The sequence below is a fragment of the Salvelinus namaycush genome, chromosome 29 (genome assembly GCF_016432855.1).
Source record: "Salvelinus namaycush isolate Seneca chromosome 29, SaNama_1.0, whole genome shotgun sequence".
In the NCBI taxonomy this organism is placed as follows: Eukaryota; Metazoa; Chordata; class Actinopteri; order Salmoniformes; family Salmonidae; genus Salvelinus; species Salvelinus namaycush.
Window position 1 is genome coordinate 23,144,874 of NC_052335.1, and position 12,244 is coordinate 23,157,117.

Here is a 12,244-nt window from a genome sequence, read left to right on the forward strand (position 1 = left end):
CCAGAATGTGAGGGATCTAGTTTCAGGAGTTTATTTTATGCCTGCTATGTTAGGTTATAAAGTTTTTTGTTTTTTTTAAGTTACCGTAATGCCATGTGCGTCCAATTATATCTGTGCATTTGTAACAACCAAACCATTATGAAACTTCTATTCGTTCAAATAAGCAAGACGTAACAAATTAGCAATCAATTACATTTTTGTTGACCAAATTCGACATTCTCATTGACCTACATGCACAAATTCCTCACTTCCTGGTCTTATTTACGTGGAAAGATTTTGGGCGAAGTAAATCCTCTCACTTCGCCTCTTGCACTCTGATTTGATCTTTGCTGTAAAGCGGTATAGAGTGGATCATGTGACTAGAAAAACATGACACACCGATCAGGAAGCAGAGGTTAGGCCGAGCAGACTGTCAAGACAGAACTCATTAAGGTAAACGAATATTTAGTGTTCACCCAAATTTGCCTTCAGCAATGTTTGGAAATGCAATGATTAGTAAATGTCGACAAGCGACAATTAAGCTGTAAATCATGCGACCTGAAACGGATCTTATTAATGTTTACTGAAAGTTGTCAGCATTTGTGCAACTGGAGATACAACAATGTATGTCTTGTAAGCTGCAGTATTTCCTTGATCTAAATGAACATGGCTACTTTACCATTCATGTTTTTAGCGTTTGATGAAATGTATATGATGACATACGAGTAGCAAATAGACACAGTGGGGAGGGGGCGTATTTGACATTCATCCATGCCCAGTTATTCAGGCGTTCGTATTTCCGCATTTTTCTGGCCTAGTTTGTCAAGTTGAGGGCGTTAGCTTGCCCTGCCTGTGCTCTCTTCCAATGCCTGTATCTGATTGGACGGCTGGCTGATGAACTTCAACTAACCTCTTGCAGACTGTATTCTTGTGTACATTCATGTGTTTTTCTTACTGATGGCCTATTATGTTCCTCAACATTCATGGTTTATTCACTTAAAAACTATTTTATGCAAGCATTTGGGATTTTTCCCACTTTGGCGACAGCACGTATGTATGTCTAGGGGAATGAGTGTTCATAATACATAAAGCAGGTGGGGGTGAACAGAAGTGAACTGAGGCAAGCCATGTGAGTGACTGACAACAATACTTGTAACATTTTATATTTCAAGGTCTTGGGGAGACTCCCAATGTGTCAACGATGGCCTACCAGTACGGAAAAGTGAAGGACCCAAATGTGCTTACTCAGACGATAATCTCCAACATCCAAAAGATAGCACAACAAAGTAATTGATACACATGGACAAACTGTGCACACAACCACAACAAGTAAATCAGTACAAACAAGTTTTGTTATATCCTCAGACTTTAGTAGGCCAATAGGCTACTACTATACATATCCTATGAGGCCTGGGGGTAGACTCAAAAGTATTAATATATCTACATGATATTTTTATTTGAATGAATTTTCAAATGTAATACTTTTCCTATTGAATGAACCCACGTATTGTTTTGTGTCACAATATGTGTGCCTTGTTTCTACCAGCATCTGAAATACAGAGTATTGTGGATAAGTTGGGAACACCACAAGACACAACTGAGCTCAGACAGCAACTGTGAGTTCCGTTTTAATCAGAATAAGTCTCTTGTAGTCTGTAACTTTTAAAGATGTTTTTACATGCAGGTATATGTATTATAATGGAATATCTAAATTAGGCTTTTGACTTTTCAAATGTAGGCAGCAGAAACAGCAGAATGTCAACCACCTTGCCAAAGAAACTGACCGAAGTGTGAAGCAATTTGGCTCTTTACCTGTCACAACTGAACAGGTACTCAACACCTTTTTTTGTACAACAAGCAACAAAACGTATAGTAACTACTGTCATGTGCAATAGCAGACAGAACATTATTCACACAGTAATGTAAAAACAGCTAGGTGAACAGCACCTCAGTGCTCATTGGTCACATGTTAGGTGGGCTGGCCTGTGTTGTCCAAGCTGGTCCCTGGATGACCTGTTCCTAAGTCTCAAGTCTCAATCAACACAACTTGTCAATAAAAAAATAAAAAATAATTGCACTTGTAGAAGTGCCCTCCGTTCACCTTTTATGAATGCATTTGTCATTAAATTGGCAATCAACAGTTGCTACATCCATTTTTGGACTTAAATGTATCCATTGGTTCTTGAAGAATATTACTTATACATGCCTCCATGAGTTTAGTTCAACGGTCATACCCCATCAGAACCCAAAATATAAGCTTGTTTTATTCCAATGTTTGTAAACAAAGTAAATGTAAACAAACAATGTATAGCATTAAAAAAACATGGTTAAAACTATAATTTTTATATCATGGATGATCAGTCCTTGCATTCATAGCTCTGTCTTTTAATTTGAGAGTGGTTACATTTCCCTAGTCACATCCCCCGCGTTATGACGAAACAGTGTTGGGGAGTATGCTTTGTTTCTGTTTTAACTGCTGATTGCCGCTTTGTATTTGCGTCTTTTATCTTAGCCAACTTTCAACAAACTTACCCTGCATTGTCAATGTTTCTGACTGGGAACAATCGTTTTGAATGGTCATCCAACTCCGAATTCAAAGTCGGAAACTCGGGCATCTTTCTAAAGCTCAGACTTTCCGACCTGAAGATCACTGATATCATGAGTTGACCTCAGTTTTTTTTCTTGAGTTCCCAGATGCAGGTACCATCAGTCCGGTAAAATAAAAAAACAAATTATTTCAATTTATGGTCCACAGTGCCTCGCAAGTGCCACATTAGCATATATTTTGTTATCAAAGCTTGAGTTTTGAAATCTAATATGGTCTGAGAATAACAATATTGGCAGGACAGGCATATAGCCAAGATGCTGCGATAGTGTACTAGGAAATGTATTAGGTCTAGAACTGTTTTATATTAGGTTAATGTCAAATGTTTTTAGTCATGTTTAAAAATAAATCTGAGCGGTAGGTCTCTGCTTGCTTTTTGACTGGGAAAGTGATCTTGACTCTGAAAAGGTTGGTGACCACTGCTGTATATAATTCAAAACAACACTGTACTGTGCAACACTGCATATTCCCATGAAATTGTGATTGAGATCAAATGGTTGGCATGCAGATGCAACATGGACGTTTCACCGGTAAAACTTGAAGAATTATCATTCACAATTGACAGTGAGAAATGTGAAGAGAGGGTGACCTCAAAAATGTGTGCGTAAAGTAGAGCTAAAGAAAAGCTTGCGCAGAACGTGTTTCGGATCTTTAGCTCTGGAGAAGAGGGTTCCAGTGGGGCGGGGGGTTACTTTCGGATCCGCCTTTATTTATATATACTGCTGGTGCACTATTCTTAAACACATTAAGCCTTTATTTCCTGTTTTCGTAGTTGTGCCTTCTCGTTCAAGGAAGGCCCAAGGCACACTGCATGAACATTTTTCCTGACAGCAGAAATCCAACAGTGTTGAAGGAATTTCTGTTTGTGTGTGGTAAAGAAAGCAATTATTGCATTCTTGTAGAGCTCATAAGGAAAGGTTGGAATGCACGCCATGGCAGGAATAAAGCAATTCTTACAAACATCCACATTTTCTGTTTTTCAATACTGTCCTGGATGTTTAATTTAGACAATGGAAAGACAAATGATGGGTTTAATTGCAAACACGTTCTAGTTGTATTTCTTGCTAACGAAAATATATATAAATATTTTTCATATAAGTCACATTATGAGTTGTTAGTATTTCACTTCTGCTTATGTAAAGTAGGACATGAGGGCCTGAGACGGAAGTCCTAAGAATAATTCTCTATCGGTTGAGATTAAAGAGTGATGCTATGGCACAGTATCATGAACACTGTATGTGACGTTAACTCATTTGTTTACATATACCTCTCTTCTAGCGCCAGAGAAAGATCCAGAAAGACCGATTTATCAATGACTTCTCCAATGCACTGGCCAATTTCCAAAAGACACAGAGGCAGGCTGCTCAGAAAGAGAAGGCGTTTGTTGCCAGAGTCCGTGCCGAGTCCAGAGTGTCGGTTAGTAATCATAAAAAATGTACACAAACTTTACTAGGTACAGACAAGAGGAGGCTGGTTGGAGGAACTATAGGAAGACAGGCTAATTTGAATGGCTGGAATGGAATTAATGGAACGGATTCAAACGTGGTTTCCATATGTTTGAAACGTTTGAAACGTTTCATACCGTTCCACAAATTCTATTCCAGCCATTAGAATGAGCCCATGCTCCTATAGCTCCTCCCACCAGCCTCCACTGGTACAGACCACACCTTCAACATTAACGTTTTTGTTTAATGCAGGAAAAGGTTTAAAGGTACTGGATGGGGGTGTGTGTATGTGTTACGTTACAGCCTTATTTGAAAATGGATACAAAAAAAATAATATTAGTCAATCTACACACAATACCCCATAATGACAAAGCGAAAACATGTTTAGAATTTCTTTTGCAAATGTATTAAAAATGAAAAACTGATACCTTATTTACATAAGTATTCAGACCCTTTCCAATGAGACTCAAAATTGAGCTCCAGTGCATCCTGGTTCCATTGATCATCCTTAAATGTTTCTACAATGTGATTGAGTCCACCTGTGGTAAATTCAATTGATTGGACATTATTTGGAAAGGCACATACCTGTCTATATAGGATCCCACAGTTGACAGTACATGTCAGAGCAAAAACCAAGCCATGAGGTCAAAGGAATTGTCTGTAGAGCTCCAATATAGGATTGTGTCGGCACAGATCTGGAGAAGGGTATCAAAAGATTTCTGCAGCATTTAAGGTCCCCAGGAACACAGTGGCCTCCATTCTTAAATGGAAGAAGTTTGGAACAATCAAGACGTAACAAAATGTGGGGAAAAGTCAAGGGGTCTGAATACTTTTCAAATGCACTGTGTATATACACATTTAGTTACGTTACAGCCTTATTCTAAAATGTATTCAATCGTTTTTTTTTCATCAATGTAAATGTCATATTTCAGTTTTTATTTTTAATACATTTCCAAAACTTTCTAAAAAGCTGTTTTTGCTTTGTCATTATCGGGTATTGTGTGGAGATTGAGGATTTCTTATTTAATCAATTTTAGAACAAGGCTGTAAAGTAATAAAATGTGGAAAAAGTCAAGGGGTCTGAATACTTTACAAATGCACTGTATGTCTGTGTGTATATATATTACATAAGTATGCGTGTGTGTATATATATATGTATGTGGACACCCCTTCAAATTAGTGGATTCAGCTGTTTCAGCCACACCCATTGCTGACAGGTGTATATAATCAAGCACACAGCCATGCAATCTATATAGACAAGCATTGGCAGTAGAATGGCCTTACTGAAGAGCTCAGTGACTTTCAACATGGCACCGTCATAGGATGCCACCTTTCCAACAAATCAGTTTGTCAAATTTCTGCCCTGCTAGAGCTGCCCCGGTTAACTGTGTGTTGTTATTGTGAAGTGGAATCGTTTAGGAGCAACAAGGGCTCAGCCGCAAAGTGGTAGGCCACACAAGCTCACAGAATGGGACAGCGGAGTTCTGAAGCGCATAGTGCGTTAAAATCATCTGTTCTCGGTTGCAACACTCACTACCGAGTTACAAACTGCCTCTGGAAGCAACATCAGCACAAGAACTGTTCGTCGGGAGCTTCATGAAATGGGTTTCCATGGCCGAGCAGCCGCACATAAGCCTAAGATCACCATGCGCAATGCCAAGCGTCAGCTGGAGTGGTGTAAAGCTTGCTGCCATTGGACTCTGGAGCGGTGGAAACGAGTTCTCTGGAGTGATGAATCACGATTCACCATCTGGCAGTCGATGGACGAATCTGGGTTTGGCAGATGCCAGGAGAACGCTACCTACCCGAATGCATAGTGCCAACTGTCAAGTTTGGTGGAGGAGGAATAATGGCCTGGGGCTGTTTTTCATGGTTCGGGCTAGGCCCCTTAGTTCCAGTGAAGGGAAATCTTAACGCTACAGCATACTGACATTCTAGATGATTCTGTGATTTCAAATTTTGGGAAGACCCTTTCCTGTTTCTCACGTGACAATGCCCCCAGCGAGGTCCATACAGAAATGTTTTGTCGATATATGTGTTGAAGAACTTGACTGTCCTGCACAGAGCCCTGACCTCAACCTTATCAAACACCTTTGGGATCAATTGGAACAGCGACTGTTAGCCAAGCCTAAACGCCTAACATAAGTGCCCTACCTCACTAATGCTCTTGTGGCTGAATGGAAGCAAATTCCCACAGCAATATTCCAACATCTAGTGGAAAGCCTGTTATAGCAGCAAAGGGGGGACCAACTCCATATTGATGCCCCTGATTTTGGAATGAGATGTTCGATGAGCAGGTGTCCACATACTTTTGGTCATGTAATGTATATACAGCCGTTGACTGGTGATAGGAGGAGTAGTCAGTTATTTGGTTGTCGAGAGGGGAAGAAATGTAAATGTTTCAAGTGTGGCCTTTCCTCACAAACTGTAGTGACTTTACACAAAGCCATAAATCAAATCCCACCTGAAATTAGAGAGCATCAGACTGACTGTTCTGTCCACCCTCAGGGTGGCTATCCTGATGACAGCTTTGGAGGAAATGGAAACGTCTTTGAAAGGTCAGAGTTCAGCATTTCAGTGGTCTCATGCTTTTTGGGTGAAATAGTACACAGACATGCTGCACTAAATGTACTGTGCAAGCTGTTTAAATACATCCCACTGTCTGTTGCCACATAAAACTGCATGCCGACCACAGAGGAAGAAACCACTGTAGACACTCATATTTAATGGATTTACCCAGAGTTCATAATCCTGATTCCTCTATTATTGCCTACAGTTGTGGAGAATGTAAACATCCTCTTTTACCGTTAAGATAATATTTTTGATTTGGTCTATTGGTGTTTAGCTCTTTTTTTGATTGTCCTGACCTTTTGTTCTACTATGAATTGCTTAACCATCAAATGAATGTTCACATACAAAACCCAAAGTTGACTATTCTCTAACTGCTAGTTTATCTTAACATCCACTTTAGTGTTTACATGTCAGTCTTTACAGGCCCATCAGGCCCATCTCTCTCTAGCCCAGACAGACGGAGTGGGAGGTGAGTGTTTGCTTTGGGGGGTTCACCACGTCTTCCCCATGTCTGACTCTACAGTGGGGGGCAGGCCCAGGTCCAGTCACAGTCCCAGGAGGTGGCCATCACTGAAGAGGACCTGCAGCTCATCCAGGAGAGAGAGACTTCCATCAGACAGCTAGAGGTGACAGCATTCCTATTACTCACCATCAGTGAACAAGATTCAGGGTTAAATTATGATTTTGCTGGATGTCTTTCATTCCTTTAAATTGTCTTATACCATAAGCCATACAGTAATCATAGCTTATTTGGTCCGAAGGCGATTTTATTTGCCCCCCTAAGTTTTCAGATAATTATTTTTTGACATAACGGACTGTAAAAACACCATAAAATCAGCTCCAAGTGATTTTAATTTCAGAAATCAAATCAAATGTTATTTGTCACATGCGCCGAATACAACAGGTGTAGACCTTACCGTGGAATGTTTACTTACAAGCCCTTAACCAACAATGCAGTTCAGGAAATAGAGTTAAGAAAATATTTACTAAATAAAGTAAAAATATAAAATCAAAAAGTAACACAAGAAAATGACATTACGAGGCTATATACAGGGGGTACCGGTACAGGTTAGTTGAGGTCAGTTGTATAGTGACTATGCATAGATAATAAACAGCGAGTAGCAGCAGTTGGGTGTAGCGGTCAATGTAAATATTCCGGGTGGCCATTTGATTAATTGTTAGGCAGTCTTATGGCTTGGGGGTAGAAGCTGTTAAGGAGCCTTTTGGTCCTAGACTTGGCGCTCTGGGACCTCTTGCCATGCGTAAGCATAGAGAACAATCTATGACTTGGGTGACTGGAGTCTTTGACCATTTTTTGGGCCTTCCTCTGACACCGCCTAGTATATAAGTCCTGGATGTCATGAAGCTTGGCCCCGGTGATGTACTGGGCTGTACGCACTACACTCTGTAGTGCCTTACGGTCAGATGCCAAGCAGTTGCCATACCAGGCAGTGATGCAAATGGCCAGGATGCTCTCGATGGTGCAGCTGTAGAACTTTTGAGGATCTGGGGACCCATGCCAAATCTTTTCAATCTCCTGAGGGGGGAAAGGTGTTGTCGTGCCCTCTTCACAACTCTTGGTGTGTTTGGACCATGATAGTTCTTTGGTGATGTGTACACCAAGGAACATGAAACTCTTGACCTGCTCCACTACAGCCCCGTCGATGTTAATGGGGGCCTGTTTGGCCCTCCTTTTCCTATAGTCCACGATCAGCTCCTTTGTCTTGCTCACATTGAGGGATAGGTTGTTGTCCTTTCACCACACTGCCAGACCTCCCTATAGTCTGTCTCATCGTTGTCATTGATCAGGCCTATCACTGTTGTGTCATCAGCCAACTTAATGATGGTGTTGGAGTCGTGCTTGGCCACGTAGTCATGGGTGAACAGGGAGTACAGGAGGGGACTAAGCACGCACCCCTGAGGGGCCCCAGTGTTGAGGATCAGCATTCCCAAATCTGTTCCCAAGTATTCCCACGCATAATAGAGAGACACGTGAACTTATACCAATGCAAGTGAGGTTTGAAATGATTATGTTTTAGTAAAATATTGGGCTTCTTGCTGTCAATTTGCAGTCTTCAAATAACTTGTAATTGTGTTCTGGCCCCCCGACCATCCGCTCAAGAAAAAATTGGCCCGCAGCTGAATCTAGTTGATGATCACTGCCTTATGCTATCTTGCAAATCACACTTACATAATGGATTTATATCCAGTCCATTTCATTTATGTTGTCTGTTTATTCAATGCTTGTTTTCTCTTTTTTTAGTCTGATATTACAGATATAAATGAAATATTTAAGGACTTGGGAATGATGGTCCATGAGCAAGGTGATGTGATCGGTAAGCATACATTCAGTCATTTACTCCTCTAAACTTCTGACTGTTAGAAACTTTTCCACTTTCAAAACATTGACAGCATATGCCTACAGGGATCAAATACTGCATGTTTAGGAGTCTTTATGGAGAACAGTCTAATGAGTGTTCTGGGTACAGAGGATGACAAACAGCTACGCTAGCTAGACACACACGATTATGTCCCACAGTTAACTGAAGGGATGTTAACGTGATAATGACATCATTTGAGAGGCTAGTCATCGTCATGGTGCACAAGTCAAAGGTTCTAACTTTTTCAGCAACATTTTCAAGAAAACATTCAACAAAAACTGAACCTCTGGGAGAGAATGACCCTTTCACTGTGCATTTATACCCCTAGACAGTATAGAGGCCAATGTCGAAACTGCTGACCTTCATGTTCAGAATGCCACCCAGCAGTTAGCACAGGCTGCAGACTATCAGGTAGGTAACATAAGAATCATTCTTTTGAGGGTGAATAAATCATTATGCTTTTTCTGTATATTTTACAATGCTGCATCAAATGAATGTTCTTATAACATTAAGTGTTTCTTTTGCCCCTTTCAGCGCAAATCTAGAAAGAAGATCTGCATTCTCATTGTAGTTCTGGCAGTTCTTGCTGTTGTCGTTGGTTTAATCATCTGGGCATCAGTCAAAGGATGATGATGCTTTTCACATACTCTTTGGTCCTGGAATTTTAATGATTATTTAGGACTAAGTTTGAGTTACAAATCTCATAGCCATAATACTATAGTAAGAAGAATACACACAGAATTTACCTGAAATAGGCTTGTGTGATACAGTACCTGCTCATTATTATGGACTGTAGCCTAGTCTATGCACCAGAGGCCAAGAATTGTGCAATGCTAAGTAATATCTTGCATCACTTTTGCTGTCAAGTTCCACAGTGCTGTCTTATTCTTCACTTCAAGCCTTTATTTTCTATGAAGCAATTTATGCATTTTTATTTAATCTCACAAAGATTCTCACTGTATAAATAAATATGTACAGTGCCTTCAGAAAGTATTCATACTGCTTGACTTATTCCATATTTTGTTGTTATAGCCTGAATTCAAAATTGCTTAAATTGCTTTTTTTTCTCACCCATCTACACACCATAATGACAAAGTGAAAATATGTTTTTGACATTTTTGCAAATGTATTGAAAATGAAATGCAGAAATATCACATTTTCACAAGTATTCACACCCCTGAGTCAATACGTCTTTAGAATGACCTTTGGCAGCAATTACAGCTGTGAGTCTTTCTGGGTAAGTCTCTAAGAGCTTTGCACATCTGGATTGGGCAATATTTGCAAATTATTATTTGTACAATTTTTCAAGCTCTGTCAAGTTGGTTGGTGATCATTGCTAGACTGCCATTTTCTTGCCATAGACAATTTAATTGACAACTGCAAGTAGGCCACTCAAGAACATTCAATGTCCTAGTGTCTGTTGGAAAGCAGACTGAACCAGGTTTCCTCTAGGATTTTGCCTGTGCTTAGCTCTATTCTGATATATTTTTATCCTTAACTCACTATTCCTTGCCGATGATGAGCATAACATTATGCAAAATTTTCTGCAGTTTTACTTTAGTGCCTTATTGCAAACATGATGCAAGTTTTGGAATATTTGAGGTTAGTATTGTGGAGTAACTGCAATGTTGTTGATCCATCTTCAGTTTTCTCCTACCACAGCCATTAAACTCTGTAACAGTTTTAAAGTCACCATTGGCTCCATGGTGAAATCCCTGAGCGGTTTCTTTCCTCTCTGACACCTGTATCTTTGTAGTGACTGGGTGTATTGCAACACCATCCCAAAGTATAATTAATAACATCACCATGCTCAAAGAGATATTCAATGTCTGCTTTTTATTTTTACCCATCTACCAAAAAGTCGGAGTGGACTTTTAGTCCGACTCAGGAGGTGTGCACACCACTCACCTCTTCCGAGTATATTACTCACTAATGTTCAGTCTCTGAATATTAAGGTTGACGAGCTCAGGGCAAGGATTTCCTTCCAGAGAGACATCAGGGATTGTAACATACTCTGTTTCACGGAAACATGGCTCTCGGGATATACTGTCTGAGTCCATTCAGCCAGTTGGTTTCTCAGTTCATCGCGCAGACAGGAATATATATCTCTCCAGGAAGAAGGGTGAGGATGTATGTTTCATGATTAACTACTCATGGTGTGATTGTGATAACGTACAGGAACTCAAGTCCTTTTGTTGACCCGACCTAGAATACCTCACCATCAAATGCTGACCGTATTACCTCCCAAGAGAATTCACTTCAGGTTATAGTCACAGCCGTGTATATTCCTCCTCAAGCCAACACCATGACGGCCCCCAAAGAACTTCATTGGACTTTATGCAAACTGGAAACCACATATCCTGAGGCTGCATTTATTCTAGCTGGGGACTTTTACTGAGCAAATTTGAGTAAAACGTTACCGAAGTTCTATACAGGCTTTTCGCTACACCCGCAATAACATCTGCTTAACACGTGTGTGTGACAAATAAAATTTTATTTGATAGGTGCCCTTCTTTGTGAGACATTGGAAAACCTCCCTGGTCTTTGCGGTTGAATCTGTGTTTGAAATTCACTGTTCGTCTGAGGGAACTTACAATTGTATGTGTGGGGTACAGAGATGAGGTAGTCATTCAAAAATGTTAAACACTATTATTGCACACAGAGTGAGTCCATGCAACTAAGTATGTGAATTGTTAAGCTCTTTTTTTTTTTTTACTCCTGAACTTTAGGCTCCCCATAAGGATGGGGATGAATACTTATTGACTCAAGACATTTAATTTAAAAAAGTAATACATTTTAGATTTCAGGCTGTAACACAACAAAATTTGGAAAAAGTCAAGGGGTGTGAATACTTTCGGAAGGCACAGTATGGGTTATACAATTATTGTGGAACTGAATGTTTTTGCTGCCTCACAAAAATTGTATCCGTTTTTATTCAGCTCTTTCCGTTTTCACTTTCTTCAATAAAAAGCAGTGCAGCACTAGATGCAATGAGCTCTTAATTACTGGCTTCCCTTTTTCCCCCATTCTGACCTTTGCCTACTAATCATCATTCTTCTTTAATTCGGTGTGTTTTGGTTGTACTTTAGGCTACACAACTTTCTATCTGCTTTGTGTTTTCAATGGAAAAGTTACATATCAAAAGTTTAAATAATATACTTTTTCTTTTTGATTCTTGATTTTGTCCAGTTTTTCTGAGGGAAGAAGCTTTACTGTACAATATACTCCTGAAACATGATAAATGAGCTGAATAACAGAATAAA

At 39.9% G+C, this 12,244-nt stretch overlaps 1 protein-coding gene across 1 annotated transcript; it reads left to right on the forward strand.

Moving 5' to 3' along the window:
• The first annotated feature begins 324 nt into the window (after window positions 1-324).
• On the forward strand, window positions 325-9,967 carry LOC120024211 (syntaxin-7-like). The gene is made up of 10 exons (XM_038968405.1): window positions 325-432; window positions 1,152-1,265; window positions 1,526-1,595; window positions 1,718-1,808; window positions 3,863-4,000; window positions 6,538-6,587; window positions 7,124-7,226; window positions 8,864-8,936; window positions 9,310-9,392; window positions 9,516-9,967. Exons 2-10 carry the CDS (start codon window positions 1,181-1,183, stop codon window positions 9,609-9,611), a joined length of 789 nt encoding a protein of 262 aa, XP_038824333.1. The 5' UTR covers window positions 325-432; window positions 1,152-1,180; the 3' UTR covers window positions 9,612-9,967.
• Window positions 9,968-12,244: the final 2,277 nt, after the last annotated feature.